At 44.9% G+C, this 27590-nt stretch overlaps 1 protein-coding gene across 1 annotated transcript; it reads left to right on the top strand.

Moving 5' to 3' along the window:
- The first annotated feature begins 410 nt into the window (after positions 1–410).
- slco3a1a (solute carrier organic anion transporter family member 3A1a) lies at positions 411–27589 on the top strand. Its single transcript, XM_056598557.1, has 10 exons — positions 411–1264; positions 3135–3591; positions 20423–20521; positions 20660–20941; positions 21477–21641; positions 23075–23273; positions 23639–23807; positions 24268–24440; positions 24598–24662; positions 25444–27589. The coding sequence occupies exons 1-10, from the start codon at positions 1106–1108 to the stop codon at positions 25800–25802; spliced, it is 2127 nt and encodes a 708-aa protein (XP_056454532.1). The 5' UTR covers positions 411–1105; the 3' UTR covers positions 25803–27589.
- Position 27590: the final 1 nt, after the last annotated feature.

Below are 27590 nucleotides of genomic sequence, written 5' to 3'. Positions count from 1 at the left end.
GTGTGTATTATATTTTATCTGCTTTTTGTTTTATGGCAAAAGGTTACAGGAGTAGTGTATAAGCTTTCTATGTGACTTTAAGCATCTGATCTGACACAAACAATCACAGAGCAAACGTTTGTGTGTGTGTGTGTGTGTGTGTGTGTGTGTGTGTGTGTGTGTGTGTGTGTGTGTGTGTGTGTGTGTGTGTGTGTGTGTGTGTGTGTGTGTGTGTGTGTGTGTGTGTGTGTGTGTGTGTGTGTGTGTGTGGGGGGGTGGGGGTGTGTGTGTGTGGGTGTGGGGGTGGGTGTGGGTGTGTGTGTGTGTTGGTGTGTTTGTGTGTGTTGCTCTATTAAAAGACCATTTGGATTTGAGGATAAGATAAGATTTGAAGGCATACTGCTATTATACTGACAGTAGGCTTATGTCAGAACGGTCTCTCCGGTCAGTCCAATAGTAACACAACGTTTTTTTTTGTAGTAATTTTAAAAATGTATTTTCATTCGTGTATGGCACAATCCCAGATGTACAGTAGAACTACGATCGACGTTATTGGTCTTACTTCAAATCACGCCTACAAGTTGAGCTGCAGACGGTCACATGCCGTGCACCGCCACCAGGGCTGCGACCATAAAGCCCATTTGAATCAGAGAGGCACAGAGCGCACTCACGTCGTTCAGACAACACGCACTGTGCGTTTACCACCAGAACCATGACGCGAGGGAGCGATGGCAACGTGGCGCACCGGATTTATTAACTGACATGCAGCGAACACAGGCCGGCTAAGGACGTGGTCGGGTAAAAACAAGATATTGGACCCAAACTCGGCGTTCTTCATTCACTTGTGCCTTTAGGGAGTTCACACGTCGTTCAGAAAGCAATGCTCGGCTGATACGGAAGGACCGCCCGTTTGAGTTGAGTGTGTTTCACAGCACGTTGTTGAGGTTGTGTAGTACAGACATGAGTGGAAACGAGGGAATCGCCACAGTGCGACAAGGACACGGAGCGTAGCAGTGTTTTCGGGGAGCAGACACGACCCGGTGTCTTATGTTCGTCTGCGGGCCAGCCGGTGGTCGTCTTCTGTCTGTATCTTTCTGCCATGCTGTAAAGTAGCTGCCCGGGAAGGATGCAGGTGAAAAGACCAAGGGACTCGGAGAGGACTGGCGGGGACGTTCTCCAATCAGATGCTCCCCGCAAGAAGTCCTCATGCTTCTCCAATATCAAGATATTCCTGATTGCGGAATGCGCCCTGATGTTGGCCCAGGGCACTGTCGGAGCATACCTGGTGAGTTAAACACCCCCTCTCAGTGCCCGCTGGACACTTCCTAATGGCTCAATATTATGTATATGATGGTATGTTTTCACTCGGACATTGACTTACCGTGTTGAATCGTGTGTAACTTTGAGTCTCTGTGTAGAAGTTGACTTGACAGATAGCTAGCTTGTTTACTACGCCGTCGGTTTGCCGCCACCGAGCCATGATGACGTGAGGAAACACAACCGGCGGCACCACAAGCCGGTTCTGTTTCCTCGAGTCATGGCTCTACTAAATGATAACGTAATATCGTATGGAGGATATGATCTACACTGTCGTGGAGCTACATCTGCTTTATATGTTCAATATTCAGTTAGGCCACTGGACATTTTTTTTTATGTAGAAAAAATATTTTTATTGATTAATAGGTAGCTTGTAATCGGCTATATGTTACCAACTAAATGCCTAGATACTTTTAGATCAGTATGGTGCTAATTTAATCCATCAATATTACATTCGATGGAGGCAGAAGTCTCCAATAGGGAATTTGATAAACACTTGTTTACGAGCATATTTATTTGTAATTGCCTTGAGTACTTAAGTATTTAAGTGCCCAAACTAAACACTGTAGGCTAAAAAACAATGTATTACTGACATTCAAAAAATATTCTAAAGTGTATATCAGTTTACTGTTTGCTCTAAAAACTTGGATCCCAGACCAGACCTTAGTAATAGATTGAAACAACCATATATGGAGCGGAAAGTTTTTTATCTATTCAGCTTCAAGCATCCCACGATGCAAGAATCTTGATAGTCCGCTCGCCATAAGATGGATAGTAGTCAGTTCATAATGCATCACAGATACATGGAGTTACACGTGGTCACGGAACAGGGCGTTATTTATCACGCCAGTCCTAATTTACATGGAGCTTGATTTGCATTTCCTTGGTATCAGGCCCTGGTGCCGTCGCAGTATGATGACCGAGCTGTGACCCACGCTGATCTATTGTACAGCATCCATGATTGGATGGTTGGGCTTAAAGTGTGTGTCTTGGTTGGCAGGGGCTCTATAAGCTAGGGCTATAGAATCCATGCCATGCCCTCTCCTGTGAGCTCCTTAGAAAGCATCTTGACACCTGTCTGGTGTCTTCTTTCATTTATTATTTATTTATTCATACCAATATTGGAAATGTCACAAATGATGACACTAAAGAATTAGGGAAAGGAAAATAAATGTGAGCGCTGTTGTAATTTTGGTGACTCATTGAACCTCAGAAGAATGGCTTACCCCTCGGCTGCTCAGCTCTGCAGCCCACACTGCTGGCCACACCTCTCGCTGAGACCTGTGGTAACTGGATTGGATCAAAAGAGATCCCCTGTCCTTCTGCTGTTTGTAAACTGCCTCAGCCAGCGTGAATCTGCTTAGGGCCCGAGCTCCAGATTCAACAGGTCTCTTGTTCTGTAGGCCTATAGGCTTGTTGGTACTGGGACCACCAGCCTTATTTGAGACCTAATGAAGCTTTACTTGTAAAAGCCTGCTTTCAGTTAAAAGCTGTACTATTTTTGTCTTGCAAAGGCAGGTTGTTCTCATCTGACGGGTTTGAATCCCGAAAGGATCTGTGTATTATATCTCCATCTACCCTCATCATTTTCAACTTTCTATCCGATCCAGAATTATTAAAGTGTATATTTTTACTTGAATTCTATAGGATAGCAGTCTGATAAATAATAGCCCTGTTGTAAAGCATTCTCATTGAGGCCATAGGAATAACTAATGTAGGGCCAAATATCATTATAACTTGTTATAACCCCCAACGACCAAAAGCCAAGCCTTCGTTCAAGATGTTCGATGACATAACGCTATGATGTCCCATCGCTCATGTTTCACCTCCTCTCTCAGGTGAGCGTTCTGACCACCCTGGAGCGCCGCTTCAACCTCCAGAGCGCCGACGTCGGGGTGATCGCCAGCAGCTTCGAGATCGGCAACCTGGCCCTGATCCTGTTCGTCAGCTACTTTGGGGCCAAGGCCCACCGCCCTCGTCTGATTGGCTGCGGGGGCATCGTGATGGCGCTCGGCGCGCTTCTCTCCGCGCTGCCAGAGTTCCTGACGAAACAGTACGAGTATGTGGAAGAGTTGCGGACGGACACTGGGCGAGACGTGTGCCTGAACACCACCAGTGTGGAGGCCCAGCTGGTGGAGGATAAACTGTGTGACAACAAAGCCAACACCAACATGATGTATCTGCTGCTGATCGGGGCCCAGGTCCTGCTGGGAATAGGAGCGACGCCCGTGCAGCCTCTCGGCGTGTCCTACATCGACGACCACGTCAAGAAGAAGGATTCCTCGCTCTATATCGGTGAGTGAGGCAAAATCCAGGCTCGTCTGAGGCAATTCAATCACCGCACAAGCACACATTACGCCTCTGTTGGTCATTGTGAAACAGTGTTTTTATGCTGTGTCGCTTGACACCAATGGGTCACAACATTGAAAATGTGCCCATGCCGCTTATGGCCCGAACAATGTGTAACTGCAAAGTGGGCAGATTGGTACCCTCAGTTAATCCTCATTACAGCGGTAATGACCCCTGCTGCTGAGGGCAAACAAGGTAGTGACAAGTTAAAATCTTCTGTGTGTGGATGCTGAGGAGGCTTTCCATGGTTTAGAAGGTGCCATTCAGAGTGCTTCCATTGCATATACAAAACGACTCTGTGGCCCTTTAGAGATCTTTGTTATTTGTTGTACATAATCTGTTTTTTATTTGGGTTAATGCAAGGCTTGCAATAAAAGGGCTGTGCTTTGGATGTGGACATTATAACTATAATAGCTGTGTTTCCTTGCGTGGATGAGGAACACCTCCAGGTGTTGTTTGAATGGCCACAGCCATTGTAATGAATAGGTGTGTATGCATAAGCTGTATTCGTTATCAGCCAAGCTCAGGTACCCTATGATCACATTCGCAGGGACACGGGGCAGATGCACGCCCTGTTTCATGTATTTACACAGCGGTCGTTTACGACCTGGGCGTTTTGTCGGTGCAGTGCCGTTGTGTCCCTGTGAACAAAGGCAGCAGTGTGCGCTTATCTCGGGTCCAATGCTGATTTACTCAATTTCTGGTCTTTCTGTCCATTTAATTAATGGAACGATTTTTATTTTATTTTTAATTCTCTAAACACACAAAAAGCATTTCAGTTGGGCAAGGAGAAGAATTTTTTTTTGACGTATTGGAGAAATAGCCAATCGGCAAAATAATCCATTTGTGATTTGATGCTAGCCCAGCAGCTAGTGGGGGGTGACGTTGTGCAGAAGGGAAGTGTACAGCTCATGATTGAAGTGTGGCAGGCACACACGGGGAGAAGACTGGCTCTGTCCTTCCTGATAAGCAGTGGGGGGAGCTGGGAGAGCAGCGAGCGGGGAGCAGCAAGCAACAATGCGGTTTTGAGTCGCGCTCAGCTGATGGTTCTAATCCCCATGCTGGGGCCGGCGCGTCATGTGCTCGCCACCCTATGAATGGGGGAGATTGTCCCCGTCTCGGAGAGATTTCTGTTCTCACTTCGCACTCTGATGAAACATTTGTGTTGTTTCCTCGGTCTGCATTGGAGAGATCATAATATTATAACCCCAGCGAGTGGGCATTTTTCACATGCACAGAAAATGTGTTTCCACGTGCTAGCATTAATCTGTTCGGCTTGATTTAAAGATTTACATAATGTTATTTTGTGTACAAAGGTCTCGGCAGTTTATAAAATATATTATGAAGAGGTATTCGGTGAGGTAACACTGAAGGACGCGAGAACTGCCAAACGATGATGACAAACGACAGAAATTTGACCCTTACAGACGATGTGATGGGAGCTCTTGCACTTGGACATGCACGCACGCACACACACACACACGCATGCACACACCCCCCCTGCAGTAACTTGTGAAATGTATCGCTGTGTTTCTCACTCTGTCACTTCTAGATTCAGGCTGGTACTCACCCGCCACATGAGATGACACACTTAAATGTAGTACCTAAGGGCGTAGGTTAGGAGAGTAAGTGTACTCTACTCTTATTCAATATTTGATGAGGTGGAGGATAATGACATCATCGGGTACAAAACAAGTTCAAAGTGAGATACAAAACATTCTTACCCTCCAGGAATATTATTGATTCAATGCTTCTAATTACACCCATCTGCTCCAATTATGGTTTGACGGCACTGACGTCAACGTGTATTTTTCTGTTATTGTTGAAATCCGAGGCCGAGCTAAACGGCCAGGTAATACCTGTGCTACGCAGAGAGACGGGTGGGACGGGCCGCGGGTAACGGAGCTCCGGAGCTCCAGAGCATCCTGGAGTGGAGCCATAATTACAGAGCAGCGCAGGAATGCCAACCGGCCGGCCAGCCACAGGGAAGGCTGCGCGGCCCGGGAGTGTACGCGCATACCACACACCACACGGCGGGTGGAAAAACAACGCCTCCGCCCCAGTAGCACACAAGAGAGGGAATGTACAGCTGGGTGCTGCCCGCGTCAGCCCGCCTCGCTTGTGTACACCACGCCAGACGGGCCTTCCTGCTCTGCCTTAAACAATGAGAAACAAACCCATTGAAACCGAGTCTGCGCCTTTTTTAAAGGGTCGTCGTATTGTGTGTGTAGGCTTTTAAGTAAACATGTCCGGATTGCTTTTGTCGGTGATTCACGATCTGTGATAGTTTTGACTTTTGGTCTCCGTGGAGACTCGTGTCCGCGCCCAAACCACTCCTATGCAGTCAGAAGTGTTTTGCTCGAAATGCCTAATAAGAGCTGTGCCAGGGGGTAAACACAGACCTCGCCTCGCTAGATCGGCCGTCGTTTCAGCTCGTCTAGACGCGAGCGCCTTGTTTGGACCATGTAAACAAATATGGCTACAGACTGAGCGCCAACCCAATCTCAGCCGGCCGCTGCTCTGTGACCTTTCTTTGTCCACTGCTATATCTGGCCCGTCCCACAGGGCCCTTGGCCGCACAGAGATACACTGCAGGACATGCACCCGGCATGGATGTTGCATGGTACGGCAGGGCCCCCACCAAGCTGCCTGTCATAGCTTGGGAAGCTAGGTCAGATTTAAACTACACCAACAGGCTGGCAGTTAATTAGTCGGCGGGGGGCAACTGCAAGGATCACATTCATTCGTTCAACATTTGGTCCTTGGGGCTCAAAGTTTGAACGTGCTTTTTATAATGAATGGACCTATAAGCGAACTTGATGATTTTAATTGGATGATCAAGCAGGAGAGCCATAGGTAAAGCAACACATCAGCCAAAAATGTGGAGTTGGTTTATTGATTAATTACTTGCCACTAATAACCAGGAATGCAAGAAGAAAAATGCAATCCATTCCCATTTCTGGAGAAAAGTGCTAAATGAAGACATTAATGAGCACTAAGTGAAAGATGGACAAATGATCGCTTTCGCATTGTAGACTAGTTGTGGTTTCCGGCTCGGAAAAGAACAACCTTGCCCGCCCACGCAAAGCTGTCTAGTCGTGTGTGATGTGATAACACTGACACGCTTTAACAGATCAGACTGTAGGGAAAAAATACTTTATCTTCAGAAGTAAAATGAGTGCACCTGCGAGAAGAAGTGTCCCATAGGAGTTAACTATTCCTGGCTTTTGCAAAATATTGGCCGGACAGACTGTGGAATATTATTGAAGTAAATTATTTATAGACACCTCAGTGTATAGCCAGTTAGCAACAACATGTTTCTCTTTGCAGGCCAAAATATGACTCTTTATCAGGTGCCTCACTGGCGAGATACACCAGTACATATTAATATTTTACAGGTATTCTGAATCCAATCCTGGAGCGCTTGGCGTAATTCAGCTTTGGTGAGGAGCTGCCACAATTCCGGGCCTTGTGAGTAAAAGCTGATGGTTGCGGTGGCAAAGGTCTTTGTGATCCTCAAGACACTTGGCAGCGCTCCTCCCGAAACGCTCCGACTCCTGTCTCGGTGCTAGGGCACGTTTATATAAGCTACTTAAACTCAGCGCATGTTAATGTCATCTTGAAGGATTAGATTCTAAATAGGTCTATCCATCCCTGCTTTAAGCTGCGCGGCCAGTTTGCCTAGCAACACCGGCACACCCTCAACAAGAAGTTAAACCATGTTGCAATAAAGGCAATCAACTCCAGCAGCTTCTCCTAATCATTAAAGTAAATTGCAGCCTTTCGGAGTATTCCCCCCCCCTCCTTCCATGACAGGATGGATGCCTGCTGATATAGCAGCCATCCATCCGCCTGCTGATATAGCAGGCAAGGCATCCATCCGCCTGCTGCGGCCATAGTAGTTGCACTTGGCCAGGTTCCCAGGCCGTGTTCAGGCTCTGATTGGTCCTGGAAGATGGGGGATATAAGGTTTATCTTATAAGAGGGCGATCAAACAGCAGAACCATTGTTTTCCTATGGTGGAGCGTGCTTGCTGTGCACTCCTCTCTTGCGCTATGCTCTGTGCTTTCTAGTGGTTTTACATAAAAACCATAAAAGTAAAATTACAGTATCAACTTTTCAGCACAACGCGCTGAGTCGCACGGATCGTCAATGTCACACTTGGCCCGGGCAGCCAATCAAATCAAGCAAGAGGCAGGCTTTACAGCTTTAGCACGTCATTCCTGTTTTAAACTACTCTTTCTGTTTTCTTCAGTATGTTCTGAAACCAAAAACCTCCTTTTTATGGGCTTTTCCCCATCCTCTCTACATGTGATTGCCCGGTGGCACACGCAGCCCCGCTGGTTCAGTAAATAGTATTATGGCTAGTGTCCCTGGTGTGTTCCTTCATACGTTTTCTATTGTAATTTATTCCATCGATGTTTGTGTTGAATAAACACACTGGGAGCATTTAGCAGCGTTGCTGAGTTTCCACTGTTTCTCACTGGCCATGCCCTTTGTTCTTGCAGTAATAATTGCTTTGTTTTTTACTCCCTACATATGTGGTGGTCTGCGAAGGGTCTTGATGACAACTTAATGGTACAACTAATTTCAAAGGCTGCAAACCATTGTTCTAATTGGTCAAAAGCCGAGTGCACTCGTCTCCTAAGTAATCAGCTGTTCATGTTGGTCCAACCTAAATACTTTCCATGGAAAATCATGTGAAGGGATGGGGATCCAGCTAATACAATGCAGAGGGACATGGTTCACATGCTTTAATGATGATTCATTTATTAGTGGAAGCCCTGTGAAGGGTTTTATCAAACCCAGGCAGGAAGCATGAGTCACGTTCTGTATATGGATGCTCTGTCCCACAATCTAAATACGATCTGTTTTCTGTCCGACCGGTGGGACACATGGTTGCCTTATAAGGCCATAGTGTGGTGGTTTGTTGCTTACATACTTTATAAATGTCACTTGATATGTTTTTGAGTGGTTCATTATTTTTCATTCCAAAGCATTAAACAGTCTCAGAAAAGTCTCAAACTGCAATGGAATACAGGAGCACAAATAAAAAACGTAGGTGTCTAATGTCTATGTGTGTACGCACTTTAGATTTGCATATTAAAAGAAAATCTTTGCTAAATTTTTCATATATAAACTAAGATGTAAGGAATATAAAAAACATGTAGCCCTATGTTTGAATTACGGTAGTTGATTCAAACAGTTATTGTGACAAGAGGTGTTGGGTGGGAAATTCCACTATGACTTCATAACCCTGACCGAAAGACGATTTATGTCACTTCAACCCAAACATGACATCATATTTGGTTGTTTTGAATGCAGCACAAGCCAAATTGGGCACAGTAATGGCATGGTGGATTTTAAGAGCAGGTTCTGTGACCATACATTATCACATCACCGGCCAAGATCCAGTAAAAACAGCAAAACGGCCTAGTATAGTCAATGAAATAAATTAATGGAAAAACGGGAACCTTGACAACAAGCTTCCCTTATGTATCTTCTGCAAACTGTGAAACCAAACGATGGCTGAGAAGGTCCTCGCTATAGGATAACAGTCAGTCACCGTGAACCTGGCGTCCTCTCTCCAGACCATGTCAAGACGATGTCTGACCAGCACCCAGTGACCGATACATCTATTGGCCCGCTGCCTCCACTGAGCTGTGAGGCTTGGCCCCGTGGGAGCGCACTGATGCTCACGTTTGCCTTTCGCAGTGAGCATCCATCTGGCCATGGCCCAGCGGCTATCGATTTCCAAATACGTCTACAGCCTTGCGTTGAAAAAAAACCTCCAGCCATTCAGACGGATACTCTCGTGAATCCGCTTGGAAGTGAAGCTGAAACATGCCGTCCTCTGAGAGGAGCCTTGCCTGCAGATTTCTGTTCATCTTTTAACAACCTTATTCAGTCTATTTCGGATCAGACGGTTTCCATTGCTACACTTTCCTTGGGCAGCGCCATCGGTGCCTCCATCCAGGAGGGTGCTGCGCTCCTCCGTGAGCGGAAACTCCCTCCCCGGGTGCTGATTGGTCCTTTCAACAGGCTGGAGGCCAGATCGACACCCAGGTGGGGCTCACCGGGCGGTCCGTGACCGCCCCTCCCGCTTTGTGGGAAGTGATTTTGTTGTGGCAATTTGGGAAGCATCATATCTCCTTACTGCTCCTAATGGAGAGTGGGTGAGTTACGCGCGGGGAAACCAGCTTTGTGGTCGTAGCCTGTTTATTTGCCTGTCCCCACGTGCCGGTGCCCCAGTAAAACACTGTCAACACGGCCGTCTGCGGGCAATCTGGGTCAGGCCCTGTTGCTGCTGATTAAAAAAAATTGGCTTTTTTTGTAGTCAAGGGGGATGGGCGAAGGGATAAAAAGGAGGCTTGGGCTGACCATAAACATAACATCAGCTAGGTTGCCATAGAAATGACTGCCTGTTTTACTATTGGATTGAGATGCTCCCTTTTCCCAGTGGCTCGTTGCGGCGGTCCTCTTCCGAGTATTATTAGTGGGAATACACCAAATACTTTTATTTTATTGCTTGAATTTTATGAACTACTTCTGATAAATTTAGCCATCAACAAGTCAACCCCTGGCCAGCGCTCACAATCAGTGAGATTAACTGTTTACTTTAATCGACATGTGTTTTGGATGCCTTATTCTGTAGCCCTTGTTCTGGACGGCATCAAACAGAAAGTCACGGCTGTGGAAGGTTGCCCAAGTTTCCTGTTACAGAAGAAGGTAATTTCTTTCATTTTGTATACTTGTCACGGGCAACCGCCTCGCTTCCTTCTTTTCCATTTTGTGGAGGACGTCACGGAGGGACATGGCTGATCCTCAAGCCCAGGCACCTGCTGGAGAAGAAGTCTGCAGCTGCATCCCTCCATCCTCCTCCTCCATGTGGTCAATGGGACATCTGTCGGCACTCCAGCAGGGAGCAGCGCTAAACTGCCTGCTCTACGCTGTGTGTCGGGCCCTACTTAAGTCCTGGTTTCGGCCTCCCATCCTGCCATCAACTAAGGCTTGCAGTCTCGTCAAAAAACCATCACACTTTCTGTTGGTAATAGGTCACTCGCCCCCTCCCTATATTTGAATGTCAAGAAGATGTAGCTTTGTTGTACACCCGACAACATTATTACGTTACTTTTAAACGTTGAGTTAGTTTAACTCGGCTATGTCACAATGCAACCCTAGTAACGTCACAGTCCATATGTAGTCTCATATGGCAACAATGATGAAAGGAAATGGAAAGCTCTACCTACCATCCTAGAACAATGAGTGCGTCTCAATCTGGGTTCTGGGAACACAGACAGATCACTGTACCGGGGCACAATGGGAGGCTCTGCTGGGCTGTGATCTCTCCCACCCAATATTTAGCACTCTTTCTTCGCCTCTGACTTTGCCTTTGTCTGCGACTCACTTGCTGACCTGGTGCGGACAGAGCTGTCTGCTGGGAAGAACCGGGCCGGATGGCTGGGAACATCTCTCGCCTGTTTCTAAACATGGTCTTCCTGTTTTTGTATTATCATTGTGTTATGGTAATTCTCTTCATTTGTAATATCATGGTGTGATGCTAATGCTCTTCATTATCATAATTATGTTATTGTAATGCTCTGCATTTGTATGATCATTTTGCTATTGTTTGATAATACTATCATCATGTTATTTTTATTGTAACCGAGGTGACAATTCCATTAATATGTAAAAAAAATAATAATAATACTGTCTGGGCTCAAAAGCCGCTTCTGATTTCCATTGGGAACAGTTCTATTTAGTCTAAAACTATGACCGGGAACTAGAATTTCTATCTTGAAATATGCATTGCAATTAATCACGCAATATAGTCTTCCTAATGGAAGATGAATTAGGTACATTGCCATTTGGCAAACTACATTTACGTTTATTGATTCCTGAATACAATAACTACATTAAAGTGAACCATAGCAACATATGTATTGCAGTCAAGGTCATGGTTTTATTGCATTGTATATGTTTGTATTGTTGCACCGCATTTATTGGAAGTGAAAGTTCCTGGTCCAGCCCAAGGAGCAGTGACCATGGTCAGCTTATACTAATGTTGCTGCCATTTAGGTTAATGAGGACTTTCTTTCCTTCCTGTTAAAGTACGTGTGTGGCCCCCAAGGTTAATCAGCCTCAAAGATTAGGCCTGTTACTATACAGTATGTCTGGGTTAAGTAGCCTAATACCAGTTAGCTGGACCCAAATAGAAGATACAAAATGTGGCAAAGCACAACACTCAAGTCACAATAGTGTCCAAGCTCAACATCAAGTCTAAATGTTCTGTGTGGCTACGCAGCCTGCAATTCTTAGCAGTCATTACATGACATCTCTACTTGACGCCTCAATCTAATGCCATCTTTTTTTTCGATCCTGAATCATTTAGTGACTGTATACATTTATTTGTATATTAGGTTATTGTTATTTCAGGGATGTTTTGTCCAGGGTCAGTTTCTTTGCCCCGTCACATTAATCATGGCTTTTATGAAATTCTTAGATGTTCAGTATGAAACTGACCTCATGCATCACACATTTAAATGATTTACAACCCTAGGTCAATATTTGGGCTACATAGAAAGGTTTTTTAAACAAAACATATACAAATGTTTACACAAACATATGCAATTTTATACAAATACTCATGCAAAGTCATTCAAGTATCGGTATGCAAAATATACACAAATGTAAGCAGAAGACAGACAGTCGTTGGGCTGTGCATTCTGTTTGTCTCCCAACTGTCAAACTGGTTTATGACGTTGTGGCCTCTAGTTTTCCTTTTAGAGGGACATTTCCTTTTTTCTGCTTCATGTTAAAAAAATATTTCACCTGTACTTTGCAGAACCTTTCAGTTCCGCAGAGTACAGGTACAATATATTTTTTTAACATGAAGCAGAAAAAAGGACCTTTGCAGAACCTTTCTGTTCTGCAAAGTAAAGGCGTGATCTTAACTGAGTAAAACCTTAACGAGTGCTGAAACCTCATCTCCTTACACTCGTCCAACATGGATGGTAAAGGAAGGAGGAAATATACAAAGTAATAAACAAAAACCAGGATCCAAGTCGAACAAAGGGCAGAAATGCGTTCAATCAAGTTCATCAAACTTGATTAAAGGCAGTTTCACAACCCACTGTTGTTAAAACCTGTTTTCATTGCTCAAATAACTACGAGGAGTGGAGTAGTCAATCGAAGGTGGGACAGCTTGTTGTAGGACAGCTTGATGTGGCGTTAAGCTGTGAAGGGGAGGGCCCTGTGTGCGCCCTGGGGGAGCGATGTTGTAATGGGGGTGCAGGGGGGAGGCATGAAGACGCGGGGGTTCTCTCCCTCGACGCACAACTGACACATCCATTGGTTGTCTAAATTAATTCAGCATTATCCGCCTACCCCTCCTGAATTCAAAAGAATACACCTGAAAACAAGTCTTTTTTGTTACTTTGGTGTTACACTTCGGTCATAATGTCGTAATACGTAATGAGTAAATGGATCTTATCGTTTGCAAAAAGTAATTTTTAACTTTGCCATTAGGGGGAGCAGCCACCGGTGGGGGCCAGCCTGTTGTTAGAGGAATGGAGCCAGTACTTTGCAGCCCGTAAAGCACACAGAATAGTGTGCCATATGTACTATTATGTCTGCCTGCGAGCGTCATGGCACGTTTGTTGGTCAGGGGGTTTTGTGTGAGGCTTGAGCGCTTCAAGAACCCTGCGGTCGACCGGCCTTGATACGGAGGGCTGTTCGCTGTGGTTATGTTTAGTTTTTTGATTATATTTATAATTATATTAAGCAATTTTCAGCCCTTATACCATTCTCCTCCCCAATAAATAATGTAGCTATTGGAGAGCGGGGCTATTGAGGCTCCTCTGGTGTCAGTAGATGCCCTTGAACACGGCATCACTGGGCTGAGGGCCGCAGACGAACGCTGACCTCCTCGTGGCCTAATGCTGTCTTCTGCTACTCCTCTGCTTCTCTGCACTGTTATTCACCTTATGCTGTTCCTCTGTGTTTGTCTGGGAAGGATGTAAGGGGTTAATTTCTTGCCTGGTTGGTTGCTTACTTTAGTAACAAAATTAGGTACATCCCTGACATTAGCATTTTATTTACATTTCTGGGGCTTATCTCTTTAGTTATTCACGCATGATTATTTTTTTATGGTTGATAATGAGAGCCTAACAAGGTTTAAAAAGGCCTACGTAAATAGGCTGGACTTGGCTTATTTTGTGTCTAAAAGGCGGCATTAGTGCAGAGGGTGAAACCGTTGTGAAACCAAATGTGCAAGTATTTGCTTGTGCGTGTGTGTGGCCGTCACTTCCTATTCCTTGATACTTTGGAGGCTTACCATCAACCACAAGCACGTAGTGCAACACGACAAGGTGAGGAGAAACAGCAGATGGGCTTCCGATCAGCTAGGCTGCTTTTTGTCTGCAAGACGACCTGCATTCTGCCCACCGATTTTTTTTTTTTGACCGCATTCAATATAGCTGAAGCCACTTTAAAATGGTTTTGAACTTAAAGAATAGCCGTCAATGACAAGCTATTGAAAGGTTAACTAAAGCATACATTTATAAAAATGTACATTCCCATTGAACACCGGCAGAGTGGAGAGGTGCACTGGTCTGGGCCGGTCTTGTTCAATATTTTAGACTTTGACGTAAGCAAAAGTTAAAGTCGGATGATCCTGATGTAATGGCATTTGAACGGGAGTTGAGAGCCTACTTTAAGCTTTGGCCCGTTATTTAGGTCATGGTTTTGTGGAGCCAGCAGGGATAGTATAGGATACAACAACATTCCCTTGCCTCGCGAGAACAACATCTTCTATATTGTTTCACACATTGGTCAGCTCAGCTGTAATGAAACCATTAAGAAATGTGCCAGATTTATTTATTTATAATCCATTCTTTTGACTTTTTTCCAAAGGGTATTACAAATCAGTGAATTACATTGAGTGCATACATTGTTAGCATTGTTGGTGCTTTGGGAATAGGCCTCTTTAATGGCACGATCAATCAGCGAGACAAGTCCATTCAGTATATTGTGAGGTCTACTTGAAATCGTGTTAAATACACAATATTCTTGATGTCAATATTTACCAAGTTAGTATGTAAAAACAGGACTTTTTAAAAGTAATATGCATCTAATAGGAAATATGTTGGTGTTAATGTTGACACTTAGACGGACTGCTTAGCTTAGGGTTTTACCTCCCGGGCTAAAGGCACCAGTCTTAGACTGGTAGCAATCACCCAAGGTTTCACAGGCCCTAATCCTCTTACATGCTGTACCTCATCAAAATAGACTTCACTTTACTGCACTCTCCTACTACTCCCCTTCGAAGACAGTCCGTTTATATTTTTTTCTAATCTATTTGATGTTGTTTTTGGCCATCCCTACTGCAATAAATGCAACCTAATCGTGTTTCTTCTTTATGTATTTTACAGCCATGGTCCGAAAGATGGCAAGGAAAGCGGTTAATTGCTAATTACAGAGAGCCGTTGTGTGTGGTTCTCAAAATGACTAAATTTGTGCGGATTTAAGGAGTGTAATTAAAGCGTTGTATTAAGTGATTCTAATCTCTATTGCTATTAGACATAAAGTGTTGTGATGGTTAGTTCCCTTTCCCATTAATTACATATTGTGTCTCTTTTGCTGTTAGTCTGAATTAATGAAGGTAATGGCTTGTGCTGAGGTCTTCAACATCAGTTTATATTGCGCCGTACAGATGAAGATACACAGTGGCAGTTTTCATCCAGTGGCAGTTTTCTTCCCTACGGGAGTTTTGTTCTTTGTTAATGCATAATAATAATAATAATAAAAAAAGTATATATATTTTATTATTATTGACTACTTGACTATACCGTACGGTGGTAGTCAAGGCGGGACCCTATTGTTGTTAAGGCGGCCGCCTTAACCACACAGTGCTGGGGGAAACACTGACTTGCTTCGTCTGTCACCATCCGCGCCCGTTGGTGAGGCGGTATGAGGCGGTTGTGGGTCCTCCCATGATGCGTTGTGTCCCAATGCTCTTGTTTGGCTCAGAGGATTACACAGGGCACTACTCGGAGCAGAGTAAACACAGGAGTACGCACACGCGCAGCCGCAGACACACAAGCACACACAAGAAGATACACTCACAGGAGTACACACAGACGACTACATACCCAGGAGTACCCAGGAGTTCAGACAGGAGTACACGCACAGGAGTACACACGGACGACTACATACCCAGCAGTACACAGGAGTACACAGGAGTTCAGACAGGAGTACACGCACTGGAGTACACACAGACGACTACATACCCAGGAGTACACAGGAGTTCAGACAGGAGTACACACACAGGAGTGCACAGGAGTACACGCACAGGAGTGCACAGGAGTACACGCACAGGAGTACACGCACAGGAGTACACGCACAGGAGTACACGCACAGGAGTACACGCACAGGAGTACACGCACAGGAGTTAAGACAGGAATACCCAGGAGAACACTTAGGGGAGTAGACACATTCACAGAGTACACAGGAGTACACTTAAAAGAGTACACACACACACACGGGGTACACGCGCAGGTGTACCCTACCCACACACAGGTGTACTCGCACACAGGTGTACCCGCACACAGGAGTACCCGCACACAGGAGTACCCGCACACAGGAGTACCCGCACACAGGAGTACCCGCACACAGGAGTACCCGCACACAGGAGTACCCACACACAGGGGTACACACGAATACAGTCCACAGAGGGTTGTTTGAAATAAACTGCCTCGTCTTTTGTATTGCATCATGTGTGTGTACTGTTGATCAACACACAAACAGATGAGCTGTACACACAACGTCCAACTGTGAACTACGGTTATAGGGCCTTTATCGAGAAAGTGGCCTTTATCGAGAAAGTGGCCAATCAGCGCTGAATGCAACCCCTTTCAAGATAGTTTCTGTAAGATCAAGTTATCTGCATTACTAATGTAACGACAGTGAAATGATACTATGAGTGTACAGTGTAGCCGTTCCTTGTCTTTGATAATTGTATGTTATGCTAATCGTTACATTTAATTTAGGATCAGCATGAACCCTAGAAGAAGAGGTGCCTACATGTTTCCCCCATCATGTTGAAGAGCAGAACTAAACATACCTAATTAAGATGTTATTGCTTTGCGTTGAAGGCCGTCCCAATCTAAAGGTTCCTTCAGATGAGGGAGGAGAAACGTCAACATTTCAAGGACACAACCGAACAAACGTAGCCTTCTGTCCTACACAATCCTTCGCACACAAATTGTACAAAATGTCCTTTTTGCCTTCTAATCGCAAAGGGGCTTTTTAGTTTGTGACTGATCTTCATGGAGACTTGCGGTAGCTACATCCTTGTTGCAGCGTTTCAGTTCTGTGTTCCTGGGAGAGGAGTGTTCGTAGGACGGTCCTCGGGAGACCGGTCAGGGCCACCACCGGGCTCTGGGACAGCTGCTGTTTTTAAATGGATGTGATTTAAATTCTTTCACTTCCAATACCCATACAGCCTTAATGAACCATGAAGACACAAATCTTACCATAGCACAACATTTTAGAGGATTTAAAGAGTTTTAGTATGTGGGTGGAGGCCATTCATCTGTTTACTATCCTAAATAATAAAACATAAATAATAATATAAACGATGACAGCACAGAGCATTGTAAGTCCACTGCCTCAGTGCGTTAGTTAATCTTTGGAAAGGCCAGCCCTTATTGACTGTAGCTTGCAGGGATTATTATGTTGGTCTCTAAACATATTAGTGGGTAACAAAAGCACCAGTGCCCAGCTCCTTTATTGAATTACATCAGACATGCGCTACAATATAATTAGCATGAGACTAAATGGGGTTGGTCAAAATCCACCACAAACAAATTAGAGAGAGAGAGAGAAATGAAATTGTTGTCACTGCTTCTTTTGCATCAATTGATTAACTGTTTAGTATACAACATGACCACATTAATGGCACCTGCCACCTGCCAAAAAAAGTATTGGTAGAGAGGACTATTGATTTTATATTTATAAGAAAAAGTCAAACATTGTTAGAAATCGATCCGAATTTAAACCAAAATTTAAATCGACAGTTGATTGTCTGTCTGTCAATCAACTATTGACTGATCATATTGAAACCACAGAAAAAAACGGTTTAACAGTTGAACTGAGGCCGACACATAGTGATACTTATCTTGGAGTCATCAAATCCAGGTCAAGGATGAAAAGGCATCACACCCTCTCATGCACACGCAGACAGTTTCAATCCAGTTTCACAGTTCATATATGAAGGGGTTCTTCAGAAAAATAGACTTTAACCTAACACAAAATAGCTGGCCTGGTTGGAAGGTTTCTCTTGGCCTGTGAATTATGCTTACTTACACAGCTGAAATGCAAGTCATGGGTAGAAGAAGCTGTAGATGCTAGGAGAGGTAAACAAATCAGCTCCAAACATTACACTTTTGCCCTCCTGATAGTGAGTAAGACAACTCACATTGTCTTACAGTATTCGTTACTGTATACAACATCAACAATCCCAAAAAAAGTGGGAGTTATACCCACTCCCTGTGAGAACATTTAATACCATTGATGCTATCAAATTCCTTCCTTTTCTGCAACAAAGCCACAGCATTTTATAGATCGTCTCCACATGCAAAGACCTACAATAATGTACTTTGTTATCAGCAAGGGCACAGAGATTTTGATGACAGCCAAGGGCAGAGAGAGGGAGAGATGGAGTGAGGAGGGGGAGATTGAGAGCGGAGGGAGGAAATGGGGATAATACATAGAGAGGGGAGATGGAGTGAAAAGGAGGGAGAGCTGAAATGGAGTGAATGGAGACGGAAGATGGAGAGAATAAGAGGGGAGATGGAGAGAGTAAGAGAGGGGAGATGGAGAGAATAGACAGGAAATGGAGACCACAGAGGGAGAGAGAGAGAGGGAGGTGGAGGGAGGGAGGGGGAAAGGGGGAGGTGGCCTCTGGAACCACATTTCGCCCTCATTGGCTCTGGACGAAAGCTAAATATCATTTCTTGGAAGGTGATTTCACTGTTTCCTTTGGTTGGTTTCCAACCAAAGGAAACAGAAAGCAATTGTGTTGTTGCTATGAGAAGACAACACTCAGTTTCCAAGGATGCAGAGTAGGGCGCAGAAAGTCCTAATTCGAAACACCACAGGCACATTAGCAAGTCAGATGGAGACTGCAGTCGTTTACTGTTAAACTGCCCTTAGGTCTACTGTTGGTATCGGGTGGTCCCCTCTTTAATGGTGTTGCCTTTATGGCATGCTTTGATTGTTCTAAGCCTAACTTTTAAGTTGCTTTGGATAAACGCATCTGCTAAATGGCTACATGTAAATGTGGCCTTGCTCCATTTGTACGATGTCTATACCGTGGTTTTGTCTGTTAAAGGACATGGTGCTGCAATTTTTTTAAGTTGTTTGGCTGTGGAATTCACTGTATTAAGGCAGTAGGGCCTCCGGGTACGACAAAGATGCCCAGGTCGTGATTTTCAGCCTAAAGTGTGACATTAGTCAATAGTGGCAGTATGTCATGCTAATGGCTATGCTGCAAACAAGGAGTAGGGTACATACCCTACTATCCCTGCTTTCAACAAAACATAAATGATATGGGTTTGTTTTGTTCTCGTTTCCTGTGCAGGTTCAGTCGGGGGTCAATACTACCCTGTACAGAAAACTAGATCCAACTCTTATGAGTTGGGCTCTATGTCTTCTCTCATACAGTTACATTTGTGCGGTTATCATTCATTGGATCCCCCAAGATTCTGGGACATCTGTTGACGTTTAAACCAGTGCTAAATACGGTTAGCCACCACATGCGGTTAGCCCGAGGGCAGTGGGGGTCATATCAACGGTAGCCAACGCCAACTGGCTTTCAGCTTTCAACCTTCAAGCCGTGGCTAGTTTGTGCTCAATGCAAGGGTGACCGCAACTAGCCCTGTTCAGGCACCGGCCACACCGACATGCTGATGGCTCTCCTCATTTGAATGATGGTCCAAGGTTGAGCTCGGACGGCCATGCAAAACGCCTGGGAGAGGAACTGGGTTCGCCATCATTTGCTGTTAAGCCGTGGCACCTGTTTTTAAATTTGTGATTTGCAACTTTATAAGTTGGGAGGTCAATCAGAACCCGGCCAGACTCTACACCACTTTAATGGGAATTTGCCCTAATTCAGCAAACAAGTTGTAGCCAGGCTAATTAAAAAAGAATACTATTCTTCTGTTACTCAATGTTTTTCTTTATCTTTTTGAATATGCAATACTTGCTATGTGTGGACTCCATATGTTTGAGAAACACAAGAATCTTCTGCCACATTCCTTGTGGTCTTGTAATTGAAATGTTTGACCTTGTAGCTACATAATGCTCTGGCCTTCCTTAACCAGCGAAACCACTCCTGCAACATGCCTTGGCCTTCACATGTCCTTGGAAATTGCCCTCTGATTGGCTGTCTTAAAGACAAAAAATTACTGGATCGTCCAAGTTGTACACTCCTGTATGACATGCATCATAGATACATGCAATGTATGTTCAATTTTCCTTGGATTTGTTGTTGTTGTTGCTATCAAGCATACACTTATGCTTGATAGCATAAGTGTATCTTTGTGAAAATACAAGACTCTGTAGTGCTGAATCAAATAGTTGATTATTCAATTAAAAGGAAAGTGTATGCAGGCTAACCAGGACAGAATGCTGCAATTTTAATCCTAAGTATCGTTAAAATTATGTGACCTAAAGGTGTGCGTGTGTGTGTGTGTGTGTGTGCGTGTGCGTGCAGGGATCCTGTTCTCCACGCTGGTGTTCGGCCCGGCGTGTGGCTTCATCCTGGGCTCCATCTGCACCAAGTTCTACGTCGACGCGATCTTTATCGACAGCAGTAAGTAATGTCTTCCCGCCGCTCACCCACCGCTGTGGGTCGTGGTCTCAAACTGTTTGTGAGGCGGTTGATCTAATCAGTGTGGTTGGCACCCTGCTCCCCCCCCCCCCCCCCCCCCCCCCCCCCCCCCCTCCCCAGGTAAACTGGGGCTCTACCCGGAAGACCCGCGCTGGATCGGGGCCTGGTGGGCGGGCTTCTTGCTGTGCGGTGCCTTACTCTTCTTCTCCGCCCTGCTGATGTTCGGCTTCCCCCAGTCGCTGCCCCTGCGGGACGGCGAGGACGGCGGGCAGGAGAGCGAGCAGGCCATGCTCTCCCCCGCGGGGCTGAACACAGAGTACCAGATGCCCAAGCCCAGCAGCAACGGGGCGGCCGGGCACCATGAGCCGGCCAATAGCCCCACCTGCTGTCAGCAGCTGAGAGGTGACACTGGGGCGCTGGGCGCACGGCACACCATGTGTTATCAATGAGAGGTTAACCAAACCATGTATGAGTGGTTCAACCAAACCATGTATGAGTGGTTCAACCAAACCATGTATGAGTGGTTCAACCAAACCATGTGTTTATCAATGAGAGGTTCAACCAAACCATGTCTTTATCAATGAGTGTTTAAACCAATGGACATGGAAAGGAATACAAGAAGAGCAGTGGAGAGTCTACGGCCGATTTTAATTTGAATGATTCTGCTATTTGCAGTTAATGACATTAAGTCATGTAACTCTTTCTTTAATTGATTAACTATATCACAAATAATAAATTAATACTTGCTTTAATTTCAGAGAACTACCTAACTATTCAATTCTGCACAGTTACAAAAAGAGGAGACAAATTAAAAAATACAGAAAATATGTAGCTTTACATGTACCAATTTCCAGCCTGGTATAAAAGTAGAGTCTGTCTTAAAGATAGCCGTGCCTTCTGGAGCACACCGATCTCACCCAGCCGTCCTTGTCCGTAGTGATCCCCAAGGTGACCAAGCATCTGCTGTCCAACCCGGTGTTCACCTGCATCACGCTGGCAGCCTGCATGGAGATCGGCGTGGTGGCCGGCTTCGCTGCCTTCCTGGGGAAGTACCTGGAGCAGCAGTTCAACCTCACCACCACCTCCGCCAACCAGCTGCTCGGTGCGTTTGGAGACGGGCACTCATGCATCACACGCCCACTCAGACCTCACACATGGTCCGCGTGCATGAACGGCGAGAACAGAGATGTAATCAGGGTCCTCTCGGCGCCTCATCGCCCATTTGTGAATGAGGAGCTCTGGGTGAGCAGACACCTAGTGCGGTCCGCGCCCCTAATGAGCGGGGAGACGCAGGAGTCATAGAGGCCGCTTCATGGGTGGGAGTGGCTTATCTCTGTCCTGATCCGTGTTGTTTTTGGCAGGCATTTTAGATTTAGTTTTAGTCTTAGTCTTTTTGACGAAATGCTTCTTAGTTTTAGTCCCATTTTAGTCATTTCTATCTTTGAAAGTTTTAGTCTAGTTTTAGTCTGACGAAAACTCCAAAGGTTTTAGTCTAGTTTTAGTCCGACGAAAACTCCAAAGGTTTTAGTCTAGTTTTAGTCAGACGAAAACTCAAAAGGTTTTAGTCAAAAATCAAATATACATAAGATGCGTGTATTTATTTAATAGGCCAATACATTTATCATAATGAAGCACACTGAGACTGATCAAACTTTCAAAAGGTGAGCTTTTTTTTTTACGACCACCCGCACCCGGCACCGCTGCTGCTGCCATGGTGTGTGTGTGTGTGTGTGTGTGTGTGCCTCGTCCACCAGCCTCTCTCTAGTGTATGAGTGTGTGTGTGCCTCGTCCACCAGCCTCTCTCTGTAGTGTATGAGTGTGTGTGTGCCGTGTGCGTGCAGGCGCAGCTGCGCGCGAGCGAGGCTTTTAGTGTGTGATGGGGGCGTGACTGTTAGGACAAGCAGCTGGCTCCATTTCTGATGTCTGAGCTCTTGATTGACATTGCACGCATATTATAGTTGGCGGGAAAAAAAGCATGTTTTGAAACTTTGTTCGTCCACTCACTAACAATTTAGTCTCGTCTAGTTCTCGTCTGACGAAAATGTCTACATTTTTCGTCACATTTTAGTCTTTATATGGCTTTGGTGACGTTCGTCTTAGTCTCATTTTCGTCTTGCCTGACGAAAACAACACTGGTCCTGATCATACGTGTTTAAAACACTTCGGTCTGAAAGTTACAAGACTTTCTTTAACCTAAGAAGACGGGTTTTATGGAGTGAGAACGGAGGGAGGAGTGCATAGCACAGGGCAATTTGCCCATATTGGGTCATGTGACTTTGGTCGAAGAGGGCAAGGTGAGAACCAGGGTCAAATGAGACAAGGAGGCACCATGTGTGTCCATATAAGGTCACGTATGCGTCGGTTCCACTTGGCAGAGATAACAGCTTGCTCAACTCCACCTAAAAAGCACTACAATCAGACCTGTATACATGTCATTTTACACATGTGTCCCAGTATATCACACGTCCTGGTGTATCACTCTTACACGGGTCATAGATACACTCTTATACATGTTCCTGGCCTTCCCTGCTGCAGGCATGACTGCCATCCCGTGCGCGTGTCTGGGGATCTTCATGGGCGGCCTGCTGGTGAAGAAGCTCAACCTGTCGGCCCTGGGAGCCATCCGGATGGCCATGCTGGTCAACCTGATCTCCACCGCGTGCTACGTCTCCTTCCTCTTCCTGGGCTGTGACACGGGCCCTGTCGCGGGAGTGACCGTGCAATACGGCAACGAGTAAGGAGCACGTACACACGCGCTGCAGCCACCGGGGGGACGGCAGACGGGCACTCATAGGAGAAGGCATTCAGATTCACAGCACTTTATCCACTCCCAGGGACATTAAGGATTCATAGTAATACCTAAACAGTTCAGTCTGCTGCTGAAATTCAAGCCTGAACTAATATTCAGAACACTTCAGAGATGCATCTGCCGACATGTTATTTAACATTACTTATCAACTATATGGATCTATTTCTGGTACAAAGAGAGAGACACCTGCGCTTGTCCAGCGACCACCTGCAGAATAAGAGCAGGCTAACGTGACTGACACTGATGACTGATGCATGGCTGACCGCTGGGAGTGTTCCTTCTGCTCCCAGGACCCTGCGGTCAGGGCATCGACCAGACGCCCAGTGCATGCGCCACTGCAGCTGCTACACCTCCACCATCAGCCCGGTGTGCGGCTCCAACGAGGTCACCTACCTCTCCGCCTGCTTCGCCGGCTGCAGCAGGGAGGTCGACCCAGACTCCCCCTCCGGCTTCTCCCCAGTGAGTGCTTCCCTGGTCCCTGACACCGCGGTCATTTTCCCTTCCCAGATCCTCCCGTTGATGTGGATTAATGTGTTATGTTTTTCCTCGGCGTGAGCACTTGTTTCTTGGCTGATTTGTGGTCCGGCTCCACCTAGAAGGTGGTGTTTGAGTATCGAAAGGATGACTCTGGGTTTGATTTGAATAAATGTTCAATGAGTCCTGGCAACCTCAAAGTTAAACCCAAAAACCAATTATTCACTCTTGCAGAGTTTTCACACGCAAGGGCTATCAAATGGATATCCTTGACACTAAATTAGAGGATTAATTTTCAGAGAGAATTACTGTTCCTAATGTGGTAACTGCTTTGAGCATTCCCTGTTTAATTCAGTGCATCAGTGAACGAGAACATTATCAGCCGAGGTCTCTCCGTCTCTCACGATACTGTGTGTGTGTGTGTGTGCGTGCGTCCGTGTTCCAGAACCTCACCAGGTGCACGTGTGTGTCCAGCGACCCGGCGCTGGCCTGGGCGGTCCCGGGGAAGTGTCCCACGGCAGGCTGTCAGCAGGCCTTCCTCACCTTCCTCTGTGTGATCTGCGCCTGCAGCATGATCGGCGCCATGGCCCAGACGCCCTCCGTCATCATCCTGATCAGGTACCGCCCGGACCCCGGCGGCAGAATGTGGACCGCTCTGTCCACATACATCAGAGCACATGGCTCTCTGCCCGGGGGGCTTCATATGCCTGCAATGCGATGCAGGAAAACTGAATCACAAATGTATTAAAGGTCCCTCATTTTGTTGTTCTTGAAGGACTGTGAGCCCAGAGTTGAAGTCGTATGCCCTTGGAGTCTTGTTTCTTCTGCTTCGACTGATAGGTAAGCAGCACTTAAACATGTGTTTATACGATATTCATCACTTACAAAATTATTATGAGACACAATTTCTGCTCTTTAAGATTGTTTCTTAATAGGCCGTTTTATGGATGACCTTGATTCTATTATCCAAATTTAAATACATTTGACACAAGATATTGATTAAATGTCTTTCTAGGATACAAAGAAATATTTTCATGAGACAAAGTCAACTATGGTAAAATTCAACTTCACCTACCTTTCAACCATATTATCTTAATCTACAGTCAGAGAACATAATACGTTGGAAAAGGGATTATGACAAAGTATAATTATCTTCCCTTAAAAGGTTAAACGATAATTATGAAAACCCTTCTACGATCTTCTGAGAAAAATGTCAAGTATTGAGATGAATTGCTCTGCCAACTGAAAGGTTCCCAAATACTGCCCTCGAATATGGAATATATGAATTAGAATGACGAAGACCAATACTTGTACTTGTATACTTGTGCGCATTGACAAAGGTGGGTTTCCCTTGGTGGATGAGTCAAATGACAACGTCCTTGCCAAGATCACCTTAAATCTAATAACATTTTCATGCTAGCGGGTTGCCAGGCCTCCCCCCTTCCCTTGACAAGGATCTTTACATTAAAACGGGTCTGAAAAATGTTTGGACATTACATAGATAAACACTTGGAAACTAAACAATACCAAAATCTCTCCGGTTCAAATTGATAACCCAAACTTTGAGTTCAACTCTCTGTAGGATAAATGAGATCGCCCCTATCCTGTGTCCTTCCCGTAGGATTCATCCCACCCCCTCTGATCTTCGGTGCTGGGATCGACTCGACATGCCTTTTCTGGAGCTGGGAGTGCGGCGAGAGAGGCGCCTGCCTGTTGTACGACAACGTGGCCTACAGGCACCTGTATGTGGGCCTGGCCATCGCGCTCAAGGGCATCGCCTTCCTCCTCTACAGCACAACGTGGTACTGCTTGCGCAGGAACTACCGGAAGTACATAAAGGCTAACGAGAACCACATGACGCAGACGGAGTTCTATCCGTCCCTCACAGACACGGAGGGCCCCAAGCTGGTGGACCGGACAAAGTTCATTTACAGCCTGGAAGACCACGAGATCTGTGAGAATATGGAGTCGGTTTTATAACGTAGACTTGCACAGCGGAAGGAGGGCAAAGATGTCATAGAATATTTGAAATCGCTCGAAAGATACTATTATTTAATTTTGTTTTTATTATGTTTTTGAAAAGATTAAGATGTTTTGATAAAAGCCAATCAATATAAATGCCCGTTTAGGTCATAGGAAGATTTTCACTTATTTTTGTTGCACATCCTTGGCAACTTTTGAAGGGTCCATTTTTGTAGTTAAACTGTCAACAAGGTGTTTAGTGCCAGTCAATTCCTACTTTGAATGGGTGGCAGACAACATGGCTCAGTTTTAAAGTCCTTCTTGATCTGATGCTGGTTAACATAATTGTATGCTTTTAGTTGCATCACTACTGGCCATATCTGCTTAGGTCTGTCATCTGTCTGAAACGACTGAGTCTGTTCAGCCCGTGTTCTGCGTCGGTCTAAACAGTCTCACAAAATAAATTGTGATTTAAACAAAAATAATTCATGGACGGTTCTTCATCTATCCATATTTAAAGTTGCCAAGTGTTTACAAAACAAATGTCATTTAATACAGATTTTATATAAACGGCGCCGTGCAGTTTCTGAAAAAGAAAGAAGGAGTTAATATTGGGTTGTTTTAGTGTCCTTGACAAACTGTTACTAAGCGAGACGGTGTGTTTATGCAGCGTTCTCTTGTGGTTCTGCTGCTGGATAATAGACACTGTTTTTGATACTGTTTGGACTAGACTGCTAAGTCTGGCTGCTAGGATTGTAAAATGTCTGTCAATGTTTTTTTTTGCGAGATTGAAGTTTGTTTTTCACTATAGCAGATTGTAACGTTCCCAGAGTTTAATCAACTTAATATCTTAATGATAGATTTTAAATTAAGGATTTTATTCTTATCGGCTATAACACTAGCCGACACTAATTTTTTTTTACTTTACAAAAAGGTTTAAATTTATATTTGTTTAATAGGTATTTGAAAAGTTCAAATGGAAAATATAGGATCTTGGTTCTACCAAATGTTGGTATGTTATATATTTGGTTGCGGACAATTCACAGCTTTGATGTATTTGTTGCATCATTAAACAAAAGAATACAGCTTGTCACTTAGAATGAAAGGTGAATAGTGTTTCTTTTTTTTGAGGTTATGCAAATCTCAAAGAAAAAAACAATAACTGTATTCCTAGCCATGTATTTAAAGCATTTAATTGCACTTATTGGCGCATATGACTTTGGTTGAGGGTTTCTCTACATTTACAGTTTGAGCATTATCCCTTTTCTTACACCTTTTTGTATGGCAACATATCATTTATTTTATTCTGAAATAAAACATTTTTCAGAAAATTATCAAGTGCTTTATTTTAGTTAAGTAAACACATCAGTGTGCACATCAGAAAAAAACAAGATCTGGAAACGAGCAACAGACTGGTATGAGAACATTGCTTGTTTGTTTAGGCTAATATGTTATCGGTTTCAAGTCTATATCTAATGATAAGTCGTGTAAATAAAAATGACCTTGTGAATGTTAATTATATATTTCTATCGAATTTAATATATGCAGATGTGCATGTGTTTTTGTTTTCGACGGGCCTGTTACATCCTATTCAATTCAATAAGCAATTGGTTATGCAAGGAAGGGTAGCAGATGTGAGGAACATCACAGATGGCCATGCCAACAAAGGGACGGGGGTCGGGGCCATAAAGCGGCGCTGTTCCTTTAAGGCGGTGGTCCGCTGCATGGCCGTGTGAAGGTACCGGTTAGGTATAGTGTTGCCAGATTGGGCCAGATTTCCCGCTGGGGCGCAGATTGGGCCAGATT

Source organism: Gadus chalcogrammus, chromosome 9, assembly GCF_026213295.1.
Source record: "Gadus chalcogrammus isolate NIFS_2021 chromosome 9, NIFS_Gcha_1.0, whole genome shotgun sequence".
In the NCBI taxonomy this organism is placed as follows: Eukaryota; Metazoa; Chordata; class Actinopteri; order Gadiformes; family Gadidae; genus Gadus; species Gadus chalcogrammus.
The sequence above is the reverse complement of the archived record's forward strand: the minus strand, read 5'-3'. Positions and strand labels throughout refer to the sequence as shown.

Coding starts and splice junctions, on each gene's coding strand:
- slco3a1a (XM_056598557.1), top strand. CDS start 1,106: ATGCAGGTGAAAAGACCAAGGGACTCGGAGAGGACTGGCGGGGACGTT. Junction 3,592..20,422: donor GGATTCCTCGCTCTATATCG/GTGAGTGAGGCA, acceptor GTGTGCGTGCAG/GGATCCTGTTCTCCACGCTG. Junction 23,274..23,638: donor ACCGTGCAATACGGCAACGA/GTAAGGAGCACG, acceptor TTCTGCTCCCAG/GACCCTGCGGTCAGGGCATC.